The sequence below is a fragment of the Columba livia genome, chromosome 4, assembly GCF_036013475.1.
Source record: "Columba livia isolate bColLiv1 breed racing homer chromosome 4, bColLiv1.pat.W.v2, whole genome shotgun sequence".
In the NCBI taxonomy this organism is placed as follows: Eukaryota; Metazoa; Chordata; class Aves; order Columbiformes; family Columbidae; genus Columba; species Columba livia.
This window is the reverse complement of record NC_088605.1, coordinates 53,448,636-53,475,950: the sequence shown is the minus strand read 5'-3', so window position 1 is coordinate 53,475,950 and position 27,315 is coordinate 53,448,636. Positions and strand designations below refer to the sequence as shown.

The 27,315-nt window shown below is 41.8% G+C and overlaps 1 protein-coding gene across 8 annotated transcripts in view; it reads right to left on the bottom strand.

Annotated features, from left to right (window-relative positions):
- RASGEF1B (RasGEF domain family member 1B) overlaps window positions 1-27,315 on the bottom strand; it is a 138,085-nt gene that overhangs the window by 15,571 nt on the left and 95,199 nt on the right. For 2 of the 8 annotated variants that reach the window (XM_065061709.1, XM_065061711.1), the window contains 3 exons: window positions 3,060-3,242; window positions 2,347-2,469; window positions 1,264-1,401 (listed from right to left, as the gene is read on the bottom strand). In XM_065061709.1, coding sequence (XP_064917781.1) covers window positions 1,264-1,401; window positions 2,347-2,469; window positions 3,060-3,236 — 438 coding nt within the window. In that variant the 5' untranslated portion in view covers window positions 3,237-3,242. Of the gene's footprint in view, window positions 1-1,263; window positions 1,402-2,346; window positions 2,470-3,059; window positions 3,243-4,041; window positions 5,630-11,276; window positions 11,679-12,218; window positions 12,347-14,038; window positions 14,221-16,571; window positions 16,729-27,315 lie in introns of those variants that run through there. The other 6 variants (XM_065061707.1, XM_065061705.1, XM_065061708.1 and 3 more) reach the window with 6 other exon arrangements.

Here is a 27,315-nt window from a genome sequence, read left to right as displayed (position 1 = left end):
GCACTGTCCAGGGAAACATGCCTCATGGCGCCCCAACAGGTAAGGCAAACCTATTCTTTTCTCACCACAGTCCAAAGCCCGCTGTGGCTATCTTGCAACAATTCTAAGCCTTCCCATCAAATCTGGCATCTTTTTCATTTATATTCTGTACTGCATATCACTCCCTTATCCCATCTTCTTTTGTCCCTCCCCATTTTCACAACATCAAAATGTATTTCAGCTTCTAAATTAAGTTTAGGTTTGTTTTCTTCCAGACTTGTTTTTAGTCTCTCAAGGTCTTTCCAGGACTTTGGCAGCACTCACAACTCCTTCCAGTAAAGCTTACCTACCAAAGCCTGTTAACATGCTGTTTGAGGCTTCATCCGTATGACTATTCAAAACCTTATATATGGAACACCAGGCCCTGGGGAACACTTGAAACGTGATGCCATTCAGAAATTGCTCTTTGCATTTATAGCTCTTCCAAATGCCACTCCAGTGCCTTTTGTAATCTTGCATTATGTAAGCTCACATGATCTGCTTATCAAAACCTTGTTAATTACCTTTCCACTAAGTGAATGTAAGTCTTGGCTTTTGGCTGAGTTTATTTCTGTACTTACAAAACAGGCATCAGTTAAGCATCAAAATATTTCCTAAGACCTCAGTGAAACTTAACTTCCATCTGACAACTGGGATTTAAAAAAAGGCCAAGTGATTTCCTCATGTGGTGCATATCCAGAGGAAGGAATACAAGCGACTTCCTCCGCATCCTTATCCAATGCTTTAAGGTCAAGACAATTCTTTCTGGTCCAGTTTTCCTTTAGAAACTTTTCCCTAAACCTGTTATAACACTTCCATTGAGCTAAAGGTCAGAGGCCCAATTCCAACACACCTTAGACAAATTGAAGAAATCACCAACATTGGTTGCAGTTTCTCAGATATGCAAGTCTTCCCAATGCCTTATCTAGCTTCTTCTAAGCAGAATCACCAAAATGAAAAATATTAACAGCCACCAAAGTTGTGCCTGTTGGCACAAGATGCATTTATATTATGGGTTTAAGGACGGAGTGAACCCTGTCTGTGCTATGAAAAGGATCTGCTTATGCTGTGTGGTTTCTTCCTAGGCCTGGAAACCAGGCAGAACTTTTTCCCTACAAGCACCTTCATAACAAGTTAACTTAGCCACCCAGAGCCGTGCCATGTTATTAACAGCAACAAACTGAAATATCAAAGCATTGAAGTAATTCCTTTTTATCCAATAATAATTGTGCACAGACAACTTACTTCATCGCCACTGGCTATTCTTTGTGCCAGCTCCTTTAAGTTCCTCATCATTCTTTCATCTCGGAAATCATAAGGAAATGTCTCTGTCCATTCAGTCAACAACTGTAGAACTTTGGGTGCTATTTTTCGTATCCGGTTCTATTTGAAAATGGTAAGGAGGAACATTATATGTAACAGAAATACAGCACATACCTAACCCCATAAAAAAAGAATTCCCCTCTGTAGCATACTGTGGAGCAGAAGGGTGTGAAGGTCAGTTAAATTTTTAAGCTTAATTTAATTAAGCATTGGATTACAGGCCAGAGCCGATACCCAATGAAGCCAATGAAAAGACTCTCATTGTCTTAACTGACCTGTACATTAAGCCCCGGGTAGGTGGAAAATGTTAGAATAATATCTATGCCTTCCTCAGTATCAGGAGCATCTCAGTGCAAGACATTTGTTAGTGTTGCCATAACTTGTGGCTAACTATCAACAATGAAAGCGATAAGCTCCAGTTCTGCTAAGACTTAAGCACGCACTTTACCTTATAGGGAGAAAACTTGAATTATTCAAGTCTCTTAATTGAATTTGTGTTATGAGGCAGAGGTTCTATGCAAATATCCACATCCTGCTCCCTTTCAACTCCAGACATGACACACAAACACTCATTCCCATGCAAAGGGGCCAGCAATCTAAGCCACTCCACAAAGACTGAAGCAAGACTGTAGCTTAAGCAAGTAAGACAGGTCAGTCTAATTCCCATTCATGAGTTTAATTCATTATTACATCTTTCCAACATTTTGGCATTATATAGCAAGATGTCTGGAACCCTGAAACAAAAGTAACCAGTGCAGGATACATCCCAAATAGCAAGGACTTTTGTTTCTGGCCCATGTACTGGTAAAACAGTGCAGGAGAAGCACCTGTCTTCATGGAGGACAGGCTGAGCAGTGTGGAAATTTCCAATTGTTGTTGTTTGTATCAAGTTTTCATTCTGTTTAATCCTATCAAGGGCTCTCTTGAACAGGGATATTTTGACGTGGGCAGGGTAGACACATTTGACTGGAACTAGCAGGAGTCCCTGAGGGTGAGGGATCTTACCTTGTCCAGGCCAGGCTCACTTAGTCTCTGCTGCTCGGTACAGAGATGGCAGACTTTGGCCATGACCTCATATGGATGCATAAACAGACGTGAACTGAGAAGGAAAGTGAAGATGTATGTCCTCTGCAAACAAGAGGAAGACAGAAAAAGGAATAAATCACCACCAGTTTTATATTTTCTCAAAACGCACTCCTGACAAGTCATTTCCTAATACTTTAGTATCTGCAGCAGAGAATTGTGCATGCGTCTGTGCCAAGACCTATTAGTGCAGCAGCAAGCATTGGATTTAACACTTGTCATTGCTCCAGAACCAGCTTTATAAATACATGCTTAAGCCAAGTTATGCAAGATTAAACCAAAACAAGGCAGGGCTGATTTAGGCCTCCTATTGTACACAGCATTATTACAAGATCAGACAAGGGTGCATTTAATCCATCAAACAGCAAGCCACACTAGGCATTTACTTTATAAATGAGTCATCAGGGTTGCGCACCTCACAACAGGAATAATAAAGAACTAGACTTCTAAGGTCAGGTGAGTTACTGCAAGCTGCATTCATATGGAGCACATGTTTGTATTGTTGCTGAACAGGTACTTGAACCCCTTTCCTTAGCAATTTGATGTGACACACTGCTTTTGCTGCAGATGTGGAAGTTTCCATTTAGGAGATGCATCAGGCCTATACATATAGCTAGCTGGGTGTATAGACTTACGTCAGGATAGTAATCTACATTGGGTACCAAGTGCTGGATCAGAGCTTCCAGAGACCCCGACAGGAGGTTGTTGTCATGGTAATAGAGCCCTCCACAGTCATCCTCTTTTGTCTGATATAGGTTCCTGTTGTAGCCACTGCTGTCAAACATAGCTGCAAAGGGAGATGTCTGGGGCATCCTTTCCTGAGGAGACACACAAAAGAGAGATGTCACAATTACAGAAGATGCAATGTAAAAGGCTTTAAGAAACCCCAAATACTGTTAGTTTCTCTTAGTACTGCTTGTGAAAGTGGAGGAAAGCGCATAGGTTAATTTTACAGAATAAAAACTAATAACTCATTCTGAAGTTAAAAGAAGAGGCTCCTTATTTTGCTTAAATTTTCCATATATCATGATTTGAACTCATTGTGAGATGGATATTCAAAATATACACTCCACTCCTCACATTACAAGTAGTTAAGTACCTATATTCTAGGGACTTGGAATAATATTAACATATTTGACCAACTGGTCAATCTCAAGAGACAGTCCTGCACTAGGAGAAAAAACAAGCATCACACCCTGGATGGCTTGCCTGTGCAGATTTTTTTGAAAAGGTCCAACATGGGCTCTCATCACTGCCTGTCCATCACAATTGCCAGGTGCTTCTTCCATATCTTGCTGTTTCTTCATTAAATGACAGGTAAGAGATCCAGGTTAAGAGTTAGGAGAAGTGTATGAGAATCCCAACAGGTTTGGGGAACTCAGAATTTCTGTAAAGCTGACACGGCCCCAGCCAGTGCACAGGGAGAGAAGGTAAAGCCCTGAAGAAGTTACATGTGAGGACAGTCTCCTTGTGTGACATGGCAGCCATGTAACTGCAATCAAAAGCTCCCATTCCCAATTGCACTCTGGCAAATGAGCACTGCGTTTTTCCAATAACACTGTGACAGGTGTGACCCAGGCTAAAGCCTGACACTTGAGTGCATCTGTCTCCACCTACCTCTCTGAGCGGCTCCACAGAATTTTGGAAAAACACTCCTGCATATAGTTGCTTAGTAATGTTGTCCAAGTTCACCAATGATGCCAGCAGATTCGGAGAGCTGTTAAACAATCTCTCTCCAAATTATGCGACAATGAGAAAAATCCCAACCCTGTGTTTTCCAGCTTCAGATTTTCTTAATCCTTAAGGAAAAATAAAGCCTTTACTCATCAGTCAGCATCTCAGTGCCTGTGGAATAAAAGCGACTTACTGAGGAAAAGATCAGTCAGTGCTGCAGGCTGTTCAATCATCCAGAGTAGTGGGTGGGCGGCAAAGAGGCTATGACCACCCAAGAGCCCTTTTGGTGACGCAGTATGTGAAACGGCCAAAAGATAAAATCTCTCTGATTACTTGAGACTTGCGTTTTATCCTCCTTCCCTCACCTCCCCACTCCCTTCCCTTCTGGGAGTAGCAGGTCTTGTCAGTTTAAGGAACCTGGGGTTTATAGCTTTGATTGCAAGCTATGTTTGTGTCCAGTTTTAACCACAAATATATGCTGGCTTTTACTCTACCACAGCAGTTACTGGGCAGTGAGTGCTAATGGACCAGCTGCATCTAGGGAGCAGACAGATCAAATGCAAAAAGGTATGATGTGCTGTTTCCAATCCTTCCCATAACTGGGAGGTAAGGGAGATCAAATAGAGAATATCCACAGGCTGCCATGCTTGTGTGTTGACAGAGCATGTGTGTGCGCCTGGGAAAAGCATTAATGCCTCTGAGCCATCATTGTAAGTGCAGATGCTGCTGCTTTTCATTCCATTGTATCAAATCCTATTTGGGAAAAGGCTCTTTTAAAGCCACAGACCTCAGTGAACACCAGCCTGTGAAGGCACTCCATTTTGAGAGCAACCAGTGATGTGACAGCCTGGAGATAAGTAACACGCTGCCATCTGTGTGCACCACTGCTCACAAGAAAGCACTTTTCAGAGTGAGCTCAGCAGAGATGAGAAGCTATTAGGTTATTAACTAGATTCCTGGAGACCTGAGGCACCACACAGACAGACACAGGCTCGCTGCTGCTGGCAGTGTGTCTGGACAATGGAGGCATTCAAACCAGCACAAGACCAAGGGATTCAGTAAGTACACAGTAAGAGAAAGCCAAACTTGGTTGCAAAGACAGAGAGGGATGGTGAAGAAAGCCTCCTGGCCTACATGACCTGTGCTAATCCCGCCTATGCGACATGCCAAAAGATATCTGCATCAAAATGGGAAAGAGTGAGGAGTCTCCATGCCTGAAAAGTAACATTAGTCACTCTGTGCAGCTGTTCAGCCAGCAATTCAATTTCATCCAGCCCAATGAATTGGCAGAAGCATAAAGTAAATACACGTGCCGCAGCATAAGAGCACAAAGTGCAGGACTGAACAAAACAAGGTTCCCATCCAAGAGGGTTCAAATCACCAGGCAGGTGAGGCGCCGTCCAGCCCTGGTCTCACTCTGCAATGATAATACATTCTGATGCATAAAGACTCTTGGTCTTTCACACTCTTTGTGAGGCTAGCAAAGCTTAAGAAATAAAATATTACCAAGGAGCTGACAAGAACCTTCTGCAGTATTTTGTAGATTTTCATACTGTGTAAAGCTCACCATGTTTTAATCAGAAACCACAGAGTTGAATGAATCCAAAATATTCTGCAGTCCACTGGCATTGAAAGATGTCTTGTTTGCCCCAGAATTCAGAAGTCTTTTCAGCTACTGTAGCAAAGTTTATTCAACAAAATGCAAGTGGTAGTGGACAGTTTGTAAACACCAAATATTTGTAGCCCTGTGGCTCCAAGGCAATACTCTGCAGGGAAGCGAGAAACGTTAGTTTGTGTCTGCAAAACCTGACATCGATATTGGCAACATAAAAATCCACAGAAAGTAGCTGGTCACAGTCCACATCTCTTGATAAGCAAAACAATGCAATTTAGGGTGAGACTGGAATCTGCAGAGGTTTCAGCCAGCCCAGCCAGCAATTACTTGTGATTTCATAAAACCCTCACCACCTAAAGCAGTCAGGCAGTATCCCATTTCATTGGCGATATAGCGTTTTGGAAAAACCTCTGCTCCTACCATACCACTAACTTCTGGTATGACAGGAACAGAAACAGGGATGAATCACAGAAGGGTTTTTCTCCAACTTACCTTACACATCCACACTATATACTACTTCCCATTAAAAATACAAGGTTTTTTAGAAGGTCAGGAGGCAGTGCTTAAATTCTAATAACTAACTCCCAAAGGGAATGAGACCTTTTTGAAGCTTGCAGTCCCCAGAACAACAATTACTTCCAGGATTACGTGTATCTTTTGTCAGACAAAACTAAATTTGAGATGCACAGAGCTTCCTAGTGCCTTCTCAAGAGGAAGGAAAAAAGTCATCAGGATATTGAAACTGATTCAGAACAAGGAAAAAAAAAAAAAAAAAAAATCAAAAATGCCTGGCCCCGAGAGGTACACATTGGCTCACTTGTTTGCTGTCTGTTTCTGGAAGCTACTTGATAGAGACGGTTCTGTTCTGCCTCAATGACACATCAAGTTGTAGTAGGTAAGAGATGTTCTGTATGTTCCATGTTTGGACACAGAGGATTTCATTTGTAAGCGAACAAGACACAGGACATGTTCTCCACATCATGAAAAGGGATGATATCAAAGTGTGACAGAGCACGGCCAACAGGATGATTCATACAACACATGCTTTTCCTGCAGGGCTCCTTTATTATCTTGACTCTTCTGTTGCATTTTTATACGGAGGTGGAGACACAAAGCAGCATGCTTAGTTCTAATCAGCTCAGGAACCAAATACATAACACCAAAGCCTGCCTTCAGAAGAACTTGAGTGGAATTGAAATCTGGTCACATGGCAGAATCTGGTCCACAAAGCCTTGGCATATAGAGGAGAGGCATCTTGGAACATAAAAATATTGATAAACCACAGCACTACAACATCTCACAAGCACAAATTAGAAAAAAAGACAGGAAAGATGACTCCAGTGAGTAACATCCTGAGAGTTCAAACTGGAACTTTTTAACTGGACTTTGGAAACATTTGGCTATTGTTAACAGAGAAAACATTTTTCTCTTTTCTCTCTTAAGAAGAAAAAGAGAGGGTTGGGTTTTTTTTTGTTAGAGATTCAACTTGAAGGAAAGCGCAATGAAATAATTCCTGGCTCCACCAGTGATGTTCTCCTATGACAGAGAGAAGTCGGTAACTCTCTGCATTGTGGAAAGAGGAATAAAACTTTTTTTTTTTTTCCTGCATTTAGCATCACTATGGAAAATGTAAGATCTTAGGCATTAGGGTCCAAATTCTGACTTTGAGTAGCCTCTGACAAGAAAGAAGTCTCAACTTTCCCTGTAACAGTTGTGTAAATAGAAAGACAGAGACAAAGATGATGTGCTCAAAATGCCACCTGCCACTCCTGCAGGAGCTCCAGTTTGGCAAAACTAAAGGAATCAGAAATAGCTTCCAGGCTGCAAAGTGCTTTTCCAAACCACCATGTTCAGCAACAGAAAAAAAAAATGTTTTTACTCACAACAGTGAAAGTTTGTGTTGGTTTGTTTTCATTTACATGAAAGAGCTCAGTCTGCAGGTCAGGTGTATAAAACAAAACCAACAATATGGATGGCTCATGTCATTTACAGAAGCACCTGCTGAGGGGTTCAGTAGTAGCCATGGAAGTTGTCTTTAAAGCCACTGCAAAACATTTTCAGCTCCTCTGTTATGTATATGCATTTCCCATATTACAACAGTGGAGCTCCCTCAATGGTGACTGAACTTATGAGTCCCAAGGCGCATCTCCTCATATAAGATGCAAACCTCAGCTGCGCAATTACAACCCCTCCGAGCTGTATTACCATACAGTCAGAAAACTCACATCACATTTAACAGGTGATTACCATTCCCCATCATTCTTAAGGAAGCTATTAAAAAAATCGAGGTATGGCAAAACAAAAAACTGCTGGGGTAAGGATTATGAATTGTAACAGCTTGCACCAAGCCAGGAAAGTCTGAGCAAGTCAGAATGAGCCTCGGCTTTAACATAGAGAAAGGAAGTAATCCAGCAACATCCAGATTGATCTTAAGTGTTTCTGAAAAGTATGGAGCATTTTAGACAATGATCCAGGCTACCCAGAACAAAAGCATACCAGACACAAAGGTCACCCATTGCATTCCATACAGCTGGATGTGTTTGCTTTGCTTACAAAGCATTTGTTTTTTTTGCACTGAAAGGTGAAGTGCAATTCTACAGCTCAAACTATTGAGAATATAAGAAACCTGAAAAATTCCTAGATGGCTGTTTCATATGCTTTACTTGCAGAAACTAAGATTGTAGAACAGTCCTAGCTTAAGTTGCCTTGCTTCCGTTCTTCCACGATATGTCTTCAATCTGTCATATAATTCCGGCAGTGCGACTTCACCACCAACTTTAACTTACAGTTCCTTCCTAAAAATAGTTACAACTGTATCTTGTAAAAGGCAGAGTACAGAATGGTATTTCATACTCACATAGGACTAAAACTATCCATAGGTGATACTGCTGGACAGTAACATAACAGCAGAAATACATCTTGCACACAGCAGACACCAGTGAATTGCAGTCTCTAGTAGGGCAAGCAAAGACAGGTGTAACAAACCTGACTGAGCCTTGAGACACTTCTTTAATTTTCATTGAAACAGCAGAGGATAAACAGTTTTGTAAAGTTCTCAAAAAATTACCCAAGCAACAACAGGCTTCAAAGGAAAAAGGAAAAACCCAGCAGTAAGCAAAGAACAGACCAGGAACTGAATTTTAAAGAAAGGCTTTTTCCTCGTGATTGTGCAAAAGAATTCTTTCTTGGATCTATTAATAGATTCAGCTGATGGTGTGGGAAGGTCAGATGCAGCACTGCTGACTGATCACTCACATATGAGAACTTTGGCACAGTAATTAAGCAGATCCTGAATCACTCAAAACTAAAGTCCTTGGATACTGAACTGCAAAAGCATGATGGAAATGAATGCATTTGCATGTATGCTTGGGAGCTTTTAGGAGAAGTGCAGGGGGCTTAAGAATGCCTTGAATTTCTCAAAATCTGCAAGGATGGAAAAAGGAAAGAAAACAAACAAGTTCCTTTTGATGCTGATGTGCTGTAAATCTGTGTCACCTGCCTAAGCCCCAAAAGCCAAGCCCCCTGCTACCTTTTCCCCATAGCAGGAAGAGCGACGTGAGCCTAGTGATGCTGAGGGTGGCCGCGCCACAGCAGCGCTGCAGAGCCAGACAGGCACAGGCAGGCTGATTACAGAGCAGTAAAAACAGTAAGAAAATTACCCGGGCCAAGGGAGAGGACAGGATTTACATTATTCCTAACCAAAACACATGAAGCAAGTTGTCTGCATTGCTGGACACACAAAACTAGCAGCCTTGAAACACAAAACATGAAAAGAAGACCATGTGTACAACATATCAGCTTTCTTAACATACTTGCATCTTACCATGATCACAATGCAGTTGAGATTTCTATCTGTAGGCTAAAACTGAGGCGGCCACAATTATTAAAAAGGACACCATATGAAGTGTGCTCCCTCACTGACTGTTGGGTCTTTTAAAGTTCATTTGCAAGTTATTTTTTAACTTATGGACAATTTCTTCATCTCTATAATGTCCCTTGAATATTTTAATTAAATTATTTGCCCAAAATAAGACTGTTCTCCCATAAGTGTTTTTTACCTTTTAAATCTCATTAGTAATCCCACATTGGAGTTTAAAACATGAGCCATACAGGGCAAGTATTTATTATCGGTGAAATGATGGATCAGTACAGCACTAATTATATGTCACAAGCCAGAGATTCCAAAAAAGTTCAGCCCATTGCATGCTCCATAGTGACTACTGTAAAGCTCAAGTGATTTACAGAATGAATGAAATTGAAACGGATGCTGTCGTGGTTTAACCCAAGCTAGCAATACAACCACGACAGCCACGCACTCACCCCCACCCCCCAACCCCCCCAATAGGGGAGAGAATCAAAAGGGAAGGGAGAAACTTGGATCGAGATAAACACAGTTTAATAAAATAACAAAATACTAATACGCTACTAGTAAATATACATGTAAAATAGAAATAAAAGATACTCAAGGCAATTCCTCATGAACACACTGAGCAGCCACTCCCAAGAAACAGCACCCAGTCCCACAGCTGATCCAAGAGTGAGAAAAGGGAGAAAAAAAAGGCAGAAAAGCTCAGAGGCCTCTGCAAAATGGCAAAACGCTGAACTAAACGTCCCGCACCAAAAATACCCCCAGCTGCACCCCAGAGAGAGAGCAAGATAGCAGAAGAGCCAATCCTCCTTATATCTGGAGCATTATGCTAACGGAATGGAATACTCTCATTGCTCAGTCTGGATGTCAGTCAAGCTCTGCCCCATCCATGCCCCCTTCCTTGGTACCTCACACCTGTGCGCAGAGCACTCGAATGTCCTTGGCTCTCAGACCAGAGCAATTAAAAACATCAGCTCTGTGCTGGAGTGTTATCTCTTGTTCTCAAACTAAGTCCAAATAACGAGCGTGCTAGCTATGAAAAAGAACGGTTTCTAACCGCATGAAGAAAATTAACCCATTTTCAGTCAAACCAGAACAGACACACAAAGGCCTTGGACCAACCAAAGCATGCAATGAAATACCACCTGCCTTAAGCAACAGAGAATGCATGAAGCTACTCTTTCCTGCCAAAATTTATGAGCAGACAGCTGGACTGAGGGCAAAGAAGTTTTGATAAACAACCAATACTGGGATCATATTAAGGATCAACTTCTCCATCCCCCAGATTTATTTCCTTTTGAAAAATTCTTAAATGGACTGTTTTTCAAGCACTTTGCTTAATGCCAAACCAATGCACAAGCTGAGTAATGATCTCCTCAGTCCAAAGTGTTAAATTTCATTCAAAATCAAATACCATCAGGAAAGACAGACAGCAGACTGGCTAGCCAGCATGAAGGGTTAAGAAATCAGCTGGAACTGCTGATGGCAAAATTCAGAGCTTTGAATTAAGAGTACAAGTGTATTAAATGCAAAGAAAACATACATGCTACTAAAGCCTTCTGCTTTTTCCACTTACTGAAGCAGGGTGGGGTTTTTAGAAGCACACAGCATTCCCTTAATGGCAACCAGTGAAGTACAGAAGAATTTTGCCATTTTTCTCTGAAATATGATGGTCATAAAAGACTGAAATCCTACCTCTCTATGCAGTCACCCGCAGACTGGCTCTGTCAGGGCTCCCATCCACCAGCAAGGTGCAAAGCTCTACAGACCCAAGCAGGTTCCCATCCCAGCCTCCTGTGCTGCTGAGCAGAGAGCTGAGCTGCTGCTCATCAATCAGCTGATTAATTGGTGCAGTTTGCAGGCCGGAGTTTTAAGGCAAGCGAACAGTAGTGATGATTTACTTCCAAACATCACACTGTAAAGCAAATGATTCAGCAGCTGACTCACAGTGGCTAAGCTGTCCAGGAACAGGGCGTGGGGCGGGGTGGACAGCAGGGACCTGCGATGTCACACATGCTATGCCATCCCCAGTAGTGAATCAGAGCCTTGACACTCTATCATTACGTAGCACACTTTGTGCCTCCTGCATGCTTCAAACTGAAAAAAAACAGAAAATTGATGTCGTCAACAGAGGCGGGTGCAGTTTCCCCTACACTATCATCGGAAAAGTATTACCGATTACAACGTGGTATTAGACTCCCACGAACCTTGGGGAATGTGATCCACTTTTTTCTACCAGGAATGTCAGCTTCTGTAAACCTAACCCACCTCAGGTGACTGGGGCTAAAAGATAAACTTTTTCTACCTGCACCATCAGTATCTAAGCATGGGTCCAAGCTAGTTCACAGTGATAACCAGCTTCATCAAGAACTGTTCACACATGCGTCCAAAGCCAACAGAAAAAGCATCATTTCAGTGCTTAGACCTGGTGGCTGGGAGGTTCTTCTGACTCTGCTACAAGCTACTTATGTGGCTTTAGTCAAGTCACTCATTTTCTCATTACTGCATTCCTCTCCTTGAAAGTACAAAGAGGGACTAGTGTAGGGTTATTTCCTTTCATTAAGTTCCAAGATCTTTTTTCAAAAGGGGTACAGAAGGTGTATCACACTATATTAATACCAAAAGCACAGTACTAGCCTCAAGCATGAAGCTCTCTTGACATGGTTCCTTCTTCAACCTCATCAAAGCCAGACACCTTCCAAATCCAAAAGGTCTTGCTCTTTGCAGACATCCATGCTTGGTCTTTTGGTGAAAACTACAATATGCTGCAGAAGAAAGCAACATTTCCTTTTACAATCATAACAGACGGCTGAGTTACAATTTTCGACAGCAAGCTGTAATAGTGCTAAATAACAGTACTTAATTTCATTTAACTGGTTCTACCTAAAACCTCATCATCATCAAGGGTCTTTTTTCCATTTAGATGACAAAGAAAAAATGCTGGTTTAAGGCAAACAGTTCACATAATCTGTGTTTTTCCATTTACTAAGACCTTGTGTTTCCATGAGCAGTACAGAGAACTACTGGCACATATGTACAGCAGGTTGAAAGCAGTATATTCAGAGCTTTTATAGCAGAAATACTTCCGTTAAAAACACATCAACAAAACAATACACCTTTCAGTGTTTAGGTTGAAGATGAAAAGGATAGTCCCACTTGGCAGTTAAGCACACAAATACAGCTCTGTATCCGGATCAGTACTTGCCTGTCACCCATTTATACCTGGGCTGAATATCAGCCAGTGTTTTCCAGACAAGAGCTGGATCTGAGGTATGGGGGGGTTTATAAAATGGTTGGCTCCCATCAGTCTGACTGGCTCCTTTGGGAAATCAAGGAGAAGAACAGTCTAGCCAAACTGACTGAAAAAGAGTTTTTTCCCTAGTCTAGGCAGGGCCATAGCAGAAATCTCCTTCACCCACATGCTGCATTAGCTGGTTTGTGTCAGCCTTTAAGAGCCGGCAGCAGTTCCTGTGCTTGACTGAAGGTTGACCCTTGGGCTCTGCAATTGTTGGTCAAAGCCTCCTTGCCTTGGAACAATTACACCTATTAACTCAACACACAGCAGGTATAGTATCGAGCAAATTCACGCCAGCTTGGGTTGTGAAAGGATCATCATAAACATGGGCTAATACTGTCTGAATCTCTGCAGGATGTTTAAGGGAGGATCAAGTCGCAGCCCTGATGGACAGGTACTGTCAGGTCAGCATGCTGCTTTCATGCAGAAAGCACCCAGCCTTGTATCAATGAGAGCTATTATCTCCCAAAGTATCCCACTCTCCAGTCTGACTCAAGCGTATTTAACCTCTTACTGCTGGAGTATCTGGATGTCTCTTTGTGCAGGCTGATGCAGACTCACAGATTCTTCTGTCTAATGGCATGTGACCTGGTATTTCTGGCCCTATTTCCAGATGTGACAAAATGCTAGCAGAGTACCTGACCCACGGGAGGGGCAGGTGACCTGGGGAACATTTTACTTTGGGAAGAAGATGCATTTGTTGAACATTTTACTTTGGGAAGAAGATGCATTTTAACAAATTAAAACTAAAATAGTCAGAATACATGAATCTGAGTCACATTTTGCTATTCCAGAGCCGCCTAGGAAGACTGAGCTGTACTGTTTCCATGAGCCTGCTCATTTTCTAATTAAAAATACAGGCATACTAAACACCATCTGTTCACATTCCTCGCTGTAGTTAATTAGGTTTTTTAATACTACTTCTCACAGCAGCTATAACAGTTGAGAAATTAGAAATAGCTTTCAGCTAGAGGTAGAGTCTTTGCCTCCTGTTTGTAAATTATGTATTGCCCCTGCTCTGGCTGCAAAACGCACTCTGGAACTTTTGTTTGCAAGCTCATTATCTACCAAAGCATTTATTACATGATGCGGCTCCGTCCCACAAACCTACGCCAAGCAAAGGGCACTTGTCAGTGCTTGCAGAGTACACCTGTATACCTACTAATATTTGAGAAAAGATACTTCAGTAGAAGCAGTCACAAATTCTGCCCCCTTCGTAGAAACACAGACATTCTATTCCAGCCGACAGCTTCTTCCTGTACAGCCCAACAGCAGAAGAGCACTCAAATGACTGAAGGAAGACACGTTGACACAAAGGCAAAATCAGCTTGTAGTTTAGGAACACTGCATGAAGACACAAGGAAATAAATAGTTTGCATCACCTCCATCTCTAGAAGTCAAGGGCTGTCTTCTGAAGACTATGCTTTAAATTAATTCTCCTATGACAGCTACCCTGCTCAATGCTGGAGCTTTGACACTAATCTCTCAAAATGCATGAGAAGTATCACAGTTAGTGGAAGGAGCTCTACAAACTGAGCAGGGGCACAGCTGCAAAGAATTACACATCCACACCAAGGATGTGCAAGAGCAAAGTGAGCACCACAAACTCACCTTTTCCAAGTCATTTGACTGAGCACCCACCATGTTTTCTAAATGTAATGACACTACAGCTAAAATCAGTAATAGCTGACTGCAACCTTGTGTAGAATGAAAAGTTTCGAAACCCTCTGATTTAGATAGGAAATCTCTGAAGTGTGAAACATCCAATGCTTTTTACACTTCCTCTTTTTCCAGAGAACACCTAGAGCTTAATATCAAGAAAAGCTTGCAGCCACAATGCATCCCTGTTGTCAGGAGTGTTCACCATCTTTAGCAGCAAATATCACTTAACCTTTTTACAGATGATCACTTCAAAGGCACTTCAGAATACTAGTTCTGTGAAGTTTTACCCATTTAGCTTTGTAACATTTTTCCATGGGTAACACCAATGCCTAAGTAGTCATGTTGTTCAAGGCAGCCAAGAAAGATCACACTCACACAATTCTGTCAGCTATAGTAGGTGTCATAACACCAAATACTGACAACGATGCATTCACCCAAAGGAAAAATCTCACTTCTTAACTAATCCAAGTTACAAATATAAATATCCATGTTTTCAGCTTTTTCAGTTCATGTTCCTCTACTGATGGGGCTCCAGTGTTGAAACTGTGCCTGTCACTTCCGACAGGTGTGACAGCAGCTCACTCTGCAGACCACAAACAGGGATGGTGACTCACTGCACTCCCCAACGGCTGTTTAGGCAACTCATACAACTGAGGCACAGGTAACACCACCCTGTTGTGTCCCCAAAAACCTCAGCAGAAAGAAACTACGAAGAACATGGACCAAAGGGGATTCATTGTATCATACAAAAATAAGTATTTTAATCAGTGTGTAGTACCACTGGGAGCTTAACCTCTAATAAAGCACTACTTTTGTATCTCTTTTACGAAGAAGTAACAAAGCCTACAGCAGCTTGTTTCAGTCCTGCCCATTCAAGAGTGATATCAATATTGCTAATCCAAAATTAGAGCTGGGGCTTACCTATCAGGTCTCTCCAGCACAGCTCACTCATTAGCTGCTTGTCTTTAGCACACTTAGCATTAATTTTCTGCTGATTACCAGCTTCTCTCCAAGACATCTCACTTGGAAGCTGCAGGATAAGCCTGAGGGACCCATCCCTTAAATGATGTTAGCTGCTTTCAAAATCAAGAGACAGACTAGATACCCGGTCCTGCCTGCCCAGGTCCCCATTTCCCACAGACATCGCATTATCTCAGCCCGCCATGACTATAATCTCACTGAAAGCAATTCCCCCAATACTTCTTGTTTAGACTGATAGCTGTCTGTCTGGGATACGTTCTTCCCCTTTGAGAGGAATCATGCTTCCTCTGCTCTATTCAGGGGAACTCCATCAAAAGAGTTTTCCTCATCCCTCACTGCTATATTTAGTTTTACACACAGGAAGAGAGGGAGGCACTGCTTCTTGTTAAGGCTGCCTTAGTTTACAGCCTGACCTAAACACAACACAGTAGACATATCCGACGAGCAACACTTTGAATTTGGGTCATTTAACTGCAGTTACTCTCCTTCTGCCCCTGAACTGCTCCCACTTCACTCAGCACAGGGGCCCCAAGTTTTATCACTGTCACAGGCAGCAGATGCCCAGCAAAAGAGAAGCCCATAAAGACACTTGGATGACACCAACGCACCTGTCCTGCCCACACACCCATTTTATGCAGCCCTACAACCACAATCCAACTAATTAGTGCTTTTTCATCCCTCCCATCCAAAAAGCGGCTATTAGTTAAAACAATGGTCTATAGGGAAAAACAGAGAAAGCTTCTCTGAGCATTGTAGCCACAGAAAGATCACGCTATGCAGTTTTAGGACCCTGTTGCATCTTAACACAAGGAAAGAGACAGGGTGAAGGACCCAACCACCGCACGACTAAGTGGTTTTTCTTCTGAGTTGAAGTCTCTCTCCCTTCCTCAGTATGCTGACTCCCCCCAAACAAGCAGCTCTGGCTGTGCGGAACTGAGTAGCTCGTAAGTAAATAAACACCAGGAGGAAAGAGACCCTTTTGCCGGGACTAGCAAGAAGATGGATGGACGGACAGACGCACACTCCACCCTGCAGAACCCCCCGGACCGTACCTGGAAGTGGTCGCAGGCGGTCCCGGTCCCAGCCGCTGCTTTACTGCCCACAAGCACACATTGTCCCCAGCACGGCCCGGCTGCCCCGCACCGCCGTTCCCCGACCAGCCCTCCCCGAGCAGCAGGCAAGCAGCGGGCGGCGCCGCTCCCCGGACCCGCCCCCAGCCCGCCCCCGAGCAGAAGGAAGGGCGGCGGGCACGGCGTGTCTTCGGTGCAGAGGTTGTGGAGGGGCTGTTGGAGCGGCCTGGCTAAACCCGTTTTGGGTGGCACCAGCGGGCAGATGTCGCAGGCACTGGAACCAAACCCGGTGTCACCGGACCCGACTGAGGGGGCCCCAGAGCGGCTGCTGCCCAGCACCATGCCCCTGGCAGAGGGCATCAGCAAGTGCTTGGGGCAGGCATGAACAGGCCCTGCATACACAATGCTTCCTCCAAGCAGTCTCCCAGCTGGTATTTTCAGTACAGGGGATTTCCTGAGCCTGGTGGCGTTTGTCTGTTCAGGGACCCGCAGCAGATCTCTGTTCCCAGTACTCATCCAGTTCCCCTTGCAGGCCATCCATATCATTTGAAAAGAACTTGCATGGATCCACAATGACTCCTCAGACAGCCACCATCCTTCATTTCACTTGAACACAGCTTACTAGCTTTCATCTGATGTCCCCTTGCTCCTGCACAGAATGCCAGAACAAACACTTTGGTTTTACACACTCTCTCCATTTTTTGCACAGCATTCTCAGTCACTGCTTTTCCAAACTGAAAAGCCCTGGTCTACAGAGTCCTTCTAGGCACAGTGTCCAAATCTCTGAGGATCTGGTTGCCTTCCACAGACCTTTTGGCAGTACTTGGAAACCTTCTGACATGACAGAAACAGAGCTGCACAGGCACAGTTTGAGGTGCAGCTGAACCTCATATTTAGGGAGCAGTACACCAACTTTTCCGGTTCTCCAGCCCCTTGGAGCAGTTCCCGATATATGCTTGATTTTCTTTTTTTTGACTGTGACTGTGCACAGACCAGGAGCCACCCATCAGAACACCCATGATCTTCTAAGTGGCAGCAGTCAGGTCAGAATCCATACTTTACATGCGAAGCTAGCTACATGCATCAGGTCTTACACTACTTGAAGAAAAACTGTCCCCGGATGTCAAATGTTTGCAGGACAGGTGCCTCTGTCTACTGTTTCTGCACACAAGCATAAAAAGAGCACATAAACGTGAGTTCCTTGAGGCAGGATGATTGTGGAGGCAGTCACAGAATCCTGCCTACCTTCATTTCCCTTTCTTTAAATTTAGTCTCCAGAAAAAAATACTTTAAAAATTATTTTTAAAATAATTGAGCTGGCAAGGTAATGAATAGTAAAGGGACCCTAGCACAATTAACTCCCTTCCTGGAACTGAGACTTAAAGATGCACGTGATCTCACTGTGGATGCCAGAAATTTCTAGCAGGTCTTCCACTTCTGGGTTCACACAAAAGCCTACTCTATCTCTTTGGATAGTGTCACATATAACATGAAGTATAACAAAATTACATTGCAATGTTATTTCTAAGGGAAGACGACACATGCCAAGTCAGAGGTCATAGCACTTATACAATGCATCCCAGTCCTTTTCCCACTTTGGTGACTAAGTCAGAGGATGGTGCTACGTATCTTCCTCAGGCTCTGCTCTGTGACAGGTTTCCCAATGCAACTGACTAGCTTTCTTGATTCCTGTTTACCCCCACAATTCTCTTCCTCAGACAACCCTTGTTGCCACACCTACAAGAAAACTACTAGAAAAGTATTTAAACTTCATCCAGGTAAAGGGATGCCCCTCTCAGATTTGAGGACAAACATATGTTTTTCCCTCCTCTTCTGTATTTTTGATTAAAGCAGAAATATTTTACTGAAGTAATTCCAGGTATTGACACATTTATGCTGGTTAGTTTTGGTGCAAGTTGACTAGAGTGAAGGCAGCCTGTGGGTTCCCTGGCAGAGGGGATAAGCCCAGAGGAACGATGGGTGGTGCAGCAAACGCGTGATTCAGCAGTGCTGTGCTGCTGCAAGACCGGCGAATGCTACAGCTCAGTGGGCTGCAGTCAAGTGCCGCAGTTAAGCAAGCGAGGTAATTTGTCTGCTGTGCTTGGCATTGCTCAGGCCTCATTTGCAGTAGTGCAAGCAGCTGTGAATAACTTGACGAGAACTGAGAGATGAAAAAATTGTAAGGAGGTAAAAAGTACAGTTATGAGTCATTTCAAATGCAGAACATGCCCAGTCCGCATTGCTCAGATGCTTTATTTTTTCTTCCTGTTTTTGATATGGTAGTGCTCACGACAGCAACACAGATTACGGAATTAAGCACAAACAAAAACTAGATGGGGGACAATTAAACCAATGAGACCAATGCTCACTAAATAAGTTCTGTGTAGGGATGTTCTCCTAAAATCCAGGCCTGGGTCCCACAGCTGGATCTGATGGCATGAAACCCAACATCTAGGCTGGGCTTTAACATGTGTCTCTCCGTTATGACAGAAATACAGACTATAGAATGCAGCTGCAAACCAGGTCTCTGCTTTACCTGGGTATTTGAGTTGTGGAAAATTTAATCAAAACCCCATCTTATCTCCATCATTATTGCTATTAAAACATATTTTTCACCTGAACAGGAAAACTGAATTTGTTACTTCAAAACAAACTGGATTGTAGGAGAGATTTTTGTATCTAGTAGATATCGTAAATCTCCGGGCCCATAGATGCAAATAAATTACAGTTCCAGCTAATTGTAATCAGGCTCCTGGGCTTTCAGACCCACTCCAGGAAAGGCAGGTTAAACCAGCAATGCCAATACCAACTGCTGAAGAAGCAGAAGTTTAACTTCCAAAATTTCAATACTTACATGAAATGAAAAGATATTTATAAAACAGATTTCTGTTTAGTTTTTTTGGTGACTACTATCTGTGCCAATAAGCTTCAAATCAACATATTCATACTATCCAATGTTTCTCCAATAAATAAGAATTATAAGCTAAAAAGAATGGTGAGGGAAAAAAGGATATCTAATGGCATCAGATGACTTGAGGAAATAAAGCTTAAGAAAAAAATCACCAAGCCTAGGAGTACTAAGTGTTGTTAACTCTGCAACTTCTGTTGTGGACTAGAAATTTTTTGTGGACTAACTTTCATTATGTGGTTGAAAAATCTATCTGCTGATAAAGCAATGTACTCTCTGCCTGTTTCAAATTTTCGACTGTTTTTGTCTTACCCATGAAGAAATTTTTTGACATTAAAGAGAAGTCTATAGATACAGTGGAAAATTCTTAATTTCAGTTCAAAAGAAAATCACCTGCAACTCAACAGAAGAAAACAACTTAGTTCTGATGTAGCTGCAAAACCAGAGTAAGCTTTAGACTCTAGCTTGGCAGGGCTGGTAATATCACTAGCCTTCTCTTCTCCTTCTACTTCTAATAGCAAATCTCTTGGCTTTTGTCCTTCCAGTTCCCTAACCATTCACACCCCTGTTTGCCTCACTATGCTGTGGGCAATTCTAGCACTAAGAATATACATCTAGCATGTAGGACCTCAGGACTTTTCACTCAATATAAGCCCATTTCACATGTTTACTACTGCTGGTCTTCTTTGTTTTAACATAGATCTTCCTACATTAGAAAATAATTACTGATCCTAAGCCATTCATGAAGAATAATCTAGTAATTTACATTTCAGGTGAGTATATGTAGAGAGCTGAAGCTTCATTTTCATTAATTACTATACATCTGCATTTTGGGTTTATCCTGATCCCACTCAGTGTTGCTTATGCTACGTTCTCCAGCCAAATACTCATTATTTCCAAGTGATAAAACAGAAACCACTTAGTTCACACAATAATTTTTTTACTGGTTAGATCATGCAAGCACAGTCTGTAAAACAGTTAAATGATATTAAATTTTAAGCATAAAGAGAGAACATTCTCTCTGGTTTCAGCAAGTAACTGGATAGTTCTCCATCAGAGGAATACAAAATAATCAGCTAAACTAGCTGCTCACCACCTCCTGTAGCTCTAAATGATCATCAAAGAAGAACAATTAAGAGAAAACATCCAAGACACTTTCTTTTTTCATTTTAATATTTGCTGCTGTGCAAATACATCAACTCTTACCCTGTAGTTTGTAGCACTTCCTCGCAGAAGGACATCGGGTTTCATTTAAGCCCTATATTTATTCATTTTGAACTTGAACTGGGATCATATTAAAAACAGATTACAAATCATGTAAGAGTTATTAGCGCTTGCCAAAACTAACCTGTGGTTTTAAATAAGAGGAAAGTCAAAGTAAATGAAAAGTAGCATTTAACTCCCTGTGGAGGAGTCATATTACATGAAAAGTGCACAACATATTTGGCATTTCAAAAAGTACTCAGTACAATCCAATACACAGAGAATACTCTTGATAAAAATGGATAAAAGGGAAAGATTTAGAGTTTGAAGTCAATTGCCTGAAATTCAAAAGTAAGCACTAGTCTGCCAATATTAGTACACATTTAAACGTGCACAAAACTGCTGAAATCATTGGGACACCTGCATGGGTAGAAGTGTTTGCAGAACCAGATACCAAAACTCTTAATCACACTGAGTTTTCAAAAAATTGCTTGAAATTCAGTTCACACCATAACTTTTAGATTAGAGGCATCAGTCTAGCAGAGCATTTAAACCTTGTCTTGGCTTCAGGTTTGAAATTAAGCGTATACACTTCAGTGATTTGACAAAAAAGGATGCAGGAACAGTCTTAATTGTTCACATGGAGTGGTGTGACAGTGGAATGGTTGTGTATGAAGATCAAGAAATGTACAAGCACTCAGGGCACTTGACTGGTAAGCAGATAGTACTTCCTGTAACATTTTTTTTCTAACAAAGCTTTGATTTTAGCTCTTTACAACTTTGTCAGAATTTAAGCAATTGGAGCTGAAAGTGTTGATGACAGGTGCCTACTTCAGGCTAGGGCAAATTTCAAATTATTTATGCTCTTACGAAAAGGTAGCGGACAAAAAAGAAAAATCTACTGTTTTGCTTATGTTCCTGTATTGACTGCAGCTTTTTTGTTACTGTTACCTACTGAAGGAAAACGTTCTGTGACAAAGCCTTGGACAGGAACTTGAAAACTGAAAGAATATGCTGCTCCTTGTAATTTACCTTTAACATTTCTGTGCAAGAACTGCCCGAATTCAGACAAGCTCTTAATTTCTGAAAGCTCTTTGCCCTACAAGCACATATGAGAATTTATCAGCATAATTCTTACAAATCTTCTCACAACCGACATCATCAGTTCCAGGCTTCAGGGCTTGAGCTGGGCTTGCAATGAAGTGACTCCCCCCTTTAGCAGAGCTGAGAAGATGGAGAGAGTCTTCTATATTCTCAGTACCCTCCATGTTAACACCAAGACAGCTTGAAAAGGAGGGGAAAACAATGGCAAAAATGTGGAAGGATCAAATACTACACACACTGGGGAGAAACAAGATGGGATACGGAAATTGAGTATTGGGATAATATAGTTAGGGAAGAACCTTACAGAAAAAAATAAATCTGCAGGAGGCATCTTTCAAATGGAGCTGTCTCTAATGGAGCTCAATGCCATTTGCAAAGGAGATAAACACTGCCCAGATAAGCAAAGCAAAGTAGAAAAGTATCAAATCCTCTATCATCTGGCAAGCCAGCCAGAGGAACATGCGACTCCTGAATCCCCATCCACAAATCAGTGCTTCGGAGAGTGTGCTCTGGGGGAAGGATCAAGCCATTCAGTCATTCAACAAGCCTGAGCTTGACACTTCTGTCCCTTAAGTAGGTGATAATCAACATATAAAAATGGAGATCAAATCTTTAAAGCCATTCACCTTTGAGAATGGCAAGGCTAAGTACTGACCTAGCTGGGGAACAGAATGGACCAGACATCCTTGAAGAGTGTTATTTTCTCTCCTAAATGACATAGGAAGCCTATCTGAAGCATTTCTCCTGTGTCCTGAGGCTGTCCCTTTGTAAGGCACCACACAGTCCTGCTTTCATTTCTGGGAAGCTTCTGTGTGAGGCAAGCAGTGAACATGAAAATACCACTGGCTTGTCACAATGTCAATCTGAGGAGGACAACCAGCTTCACTCTTTCTTCCCATCTAACTGTGGATTATCTCGACCTTTCCACAAGTCTGGCCAGTGTGAGAGTGAGGTATCTGTAAATTACTGAGCCAGATAAGCCTGAAATTATGCTAGAAAAGCATCTTCAAGCTCTCAAGGACAAGCAGTAACTCTTTTATTTAGGACAGTTTATATGCCACTTCATACCCAGGAGTCTTACTGAATCCTTCAATGTTAATGCAGTGTGGGAACCACTAGCCACAATAAAAAGTGTCAGGATTTGGCCTACCTTAAAAAATGTATTTGTACAAGGAGAAAACAGGTCCTCTCTGTCTCCTTTCGAGGGAGCACAATTTTGCCAGTACTATTGGGGTACATTACAAGTTCAAACCCATCAAAACATGTGCAGCTCAGTGTATGATGTTTCATTAGTTCCTGATGTCCCTTACAAGCTGAGCTGGAAGATACATAAAGTGGCTAAAGTTCATCCCAACTCAGTATGGTTTAATCCAAATTTCCTCTCTAGGAGAAGCTGTTGATTCATTGCAATCACTTGCATTATTAATGGCCTCTATTTAACTGTCCCCAAATGAATAAACTATCCAGAGTGAAATAATTAAGTTTCCTGTTTATTTACACAAAACTTCACTGAAGTATCTTAACTAATCAATCTTTCTACCTACCTGCAAATTTGAAAAATATTCCACCTTGTCTTAAAGACAAAGAAACTGAGGCATTTTCAAAGGCAGATGATGTAGCATATGAACATCTAACGCCAAGAACAGAACCGAATCCCGATCCCCACGCCCTTGGGGGCTTGGGAGGCCAGAACCCTGGGGACTGGGACAGACAACTAACCACAGACCAGACCACCCAGAGGAAGTAATATACCTTACAAAATTACTATGTTTTTAAACTATGGGTAAAAGCTGTCGTTTAGGACCTGTCTGATGGTATACATGTGATGTATGAATACAGGAGAACGAGGAGCACTGATGACTGTAAGCTGGCTTCTGTTCCTGGTGGATAACTGCAAGTGCTACATGCTTTAGGCTTTTAGAGCCCCAAACCTCTCCTTTAGTAGCATTATTCCAAAGCCAGATGTTGGAATCTTTATTTCTGTTTAGTTATCGATTTACATTGTCTATTGCTGGAGGCTTCTCCCTTGCTCAAGACAAGGAAACCTTTACAACTTTCCCTCCTCCCCACTCCTTTCTTCTTTCAGCCTGACATCCTCTCAAGTGCTACCTGACAGACCGCAGCAATCACCCTCTGAATGGTAAGTAATTTCCTTATTGACAGCCTCCTATTTACTCTGACATCTGCCAGCACTCCCTGACACTTGAATAAGCATTAAGACATTAACAGTCTGGCACAGGTTTAAGGGTTTGAATAATAATGTTCTGTGGACCCACTACACTCGCACAGGCAGAAAAAAAACAAACCCTTGTGCACCAAACTTTGCCATCCCTAGGGCTGGGAAAGGCTGCTGGAGAAGTGACTGCAGCGACAGATCACCTACACAGATCAGCTCCCACTTTTTGCTATTCCAGACAACGAGGCCTGCTCCGGGGCTAGTGAAGCTTTGAACGTCTTTCCATGTACCGCAATACAACTGGGATCTGGGCTATGAGAAACAGACTCACTGGTTTGGAAAATAACAGGAAAAAGCAAACAGAAACAAAGGAAATCTTTGAGGGGGAAAACAACAGCCTCAAATTACAACAAATAAACCAAACCTTCCCAAAGCCAAAACCAATCCTTCCTCTGAATTTTGTAATGTTCATAAACCCTCCCTGAACTGCTGAACTGGAGAGCTTTGAACTGCCTTTGGTCTTGTACTGCAAGTACTATGAGGACAACATAGTGTCCATTTTAATGGATTATCAAAATGAGAAAATGATCCTACCATGTTTGCTTGAACTTTATACAAGCACTTGGTTTATTTCTCTTGTGTGCATGCTCAGCATGCAGCCAGTCTGGGACTCTGGTGCAGTGATATATTAGCTTGAGAGACATTCTCTTCTGTCACTTCCAACCTTACCAACCATGTCAAGCTATGTCATGGAGGAAATGAATCCTTTTAATGTGCAGCAGTGATGGTTCTTAGACAAACCTCAAAGCACTGGTTGTAGTAAGAAGCTTCTGTACCAGATGACTTGCAGAAAACCTGGTCTGCCTCCCAGATGTTTAATAAACTTGACAGTGCCCTCTCAAAGTCTTTGGCTAGAGTTCAGTCATCTCGGCCCACAATCAGCACACAAAAGATTCAAAGACTTCACAAACCACAACTTTTGTTTTCAAGTATGGATAAAATATGAACACACATTTCTCTCTGCTTGCTATTTTGTGAAGGGAGCTGGTTTATTTTCCACCATCATGTGCTGCAAAATAGGCTTACAGAATAGTTCAACAGAAAAGACAAAATGAAAAGATGGCCTGAAAGCTAAGGAAATAATATCTATAGTACTTAGTGTTAGTTCAGTTGCAGGTCATTGAGGAAAAAAATGAAGGTGTTATAGTTTGACAGCCTATGAGAAAGGAATTTGATGGATGACCTCTGTCAAGCTAAATGGAATGGATCCACTTTTTCCAAACTGTCACCACAGCATCCAGCAGCTGCATGGGGAATGGCTTTACCATTCTGCAAGTATTTGTAAGATTTCAAAAATCCCTGCTCAAACAGAACACAGATTTGAAATCACACCTAAAAAAAATGCATGTTCATTAACCAAGAATCCCAGACATTTCAGACTGCAAATTTTACATAGTTTTTAAAAGCCAAAATTTCAAATTCAAAATTTTATATTATTTAAAACCTTAATAAATTAACCAACATGGGAAAACAAAGGTTGGCTTAAAAAGAAAACTACAATTCTTACATTCAGAAATAACTAAGTAGAATATCTGAAAAATTTCAAATCTTCAATTCTTCTCCCTGGAAGAGGGTTATCAGATTGTTTTTGCAAAAAATACCCTTTTCCCTAACAGTTTTGGGGTTTACAAACTTATCTGGTCAAGAGGGGGGAAAAATGTGTCACTGGAAAATTTTCTACTCTCTCCACTTAATTGAAAGGTTGCCTGCTGTGTCCCCAGCTGTCCCCTTCCAGCTTATGGTGGAGAATAAAAACCACTGAATAAAACCTTCCTGGGGCCCTCCCCCCTGCACACACACACATATAACAGAGCACAACTACTGCACATAAAACAAGAAAAATACCTGGCGCTCAGCCTTCAACCCCTATTTTAGCATCTCTCCAGGCTGCTTGGAACAGCAGCTCGTGAGCTCATAGACTGCAGGAGGTACTGGCCACCAGGCAGGATACACAAGGCAGAAAACACAACTAAGCAAAACAAAACCTTCCCCAGCTACAGGTAGAAGCCCTGGCTATATATCTGTCTCTTTTGATAGGTACCTCGCCCTGCAAAAATCTGCTAAGACTTTTCCTTCCTAAAAAAAAAAAATGGTGGGGTAGACGGTAGAAACTGTTACCATTGATGGTTTTTCTGCTGTTACTCTGTGTAACTGCAAAGACTTGCCATTGCGTCAATAGTTTTGATGGACAGAAAATCAACACATATGTGTCTCAAAATAAACAAGGCAAGCTCAGTAGCTTATATGGACACCATTTGACTCTTCAGTGTTTCATTCTATTAAGCAATTAAACTGAAAATTGTTTAAATGATACTTCATGCAACAGAAATGGCTTCAAAACAGCCATTCTTGAAATAGAATAAATAGTGCAAGCTTCAATTCTTGTCTAAATATGGGTTAAGCGCGCATGTTGTTACACCCATGATAGGCTACAACTCTCGTCTGCTGTGTCAGCGCACTGGCCTTCAATGGCAGTTTGCTTTTTCCCCCTCTTATAGTATAATAGAAAAGAAAGGCACCCTGCCAGAAACCAAGATTCAGATTCTGCAAACTGTTGTGCACACACTCAGCATTAACAGGAGCTGACCCGAGAGAGGGTCTCATTAAACATTTACACAGTCCTTCAGACAAAGCACATGAAGAGCACAGGTATATAGGAGGCAGGCTGAAAGAGAGGACATTTACACTAAAGAGTGCAATTTCTTCCTCAGATTTACAATAGCATTTAAGTATTATTTCTTTATTGTTGTCATCCACTTATCACAGCTGTACTAGTTTATCAGAGCATAGTCTCAGACAAGATGTTTCTCATTACCTCCAGGCAATCAGGAGGAATTTATCAAAAGACCAATTTTTATTTTTTTTTTTTTTAAAAAAGAGGCTTTCAATCTAATTTAAAAAAAACCCAAACAAACAACAACCCTGCCTCTTTCTATACGTACGGCGTCAGAATTTAGAAATACCACAGTAGCTAAATGCAGAAGTTATTATCACAGGATCTGAAACCAAGTCTCTGGAAATCAGCTGTGTCACAATTTGCAGTCTTCTGGGTTATTGGGATAATACTGTACTAAGGCTTCACATTTAAGGAAAGCCAGAATTATCCTGTCATTTTTCAGCAATTCAGTTCAATTTGCCAGCTCTAAAGATTTTATCAGAAATGTTACAGCATGAAAATATTTGTTTCCCTACAATGAAAGAAATTTTATAAAGCAAAAAACTCTAAGGTTTCCTTCATTTGGTTTTACCTAAGTTTCATGGCTATAGGAAGAAGC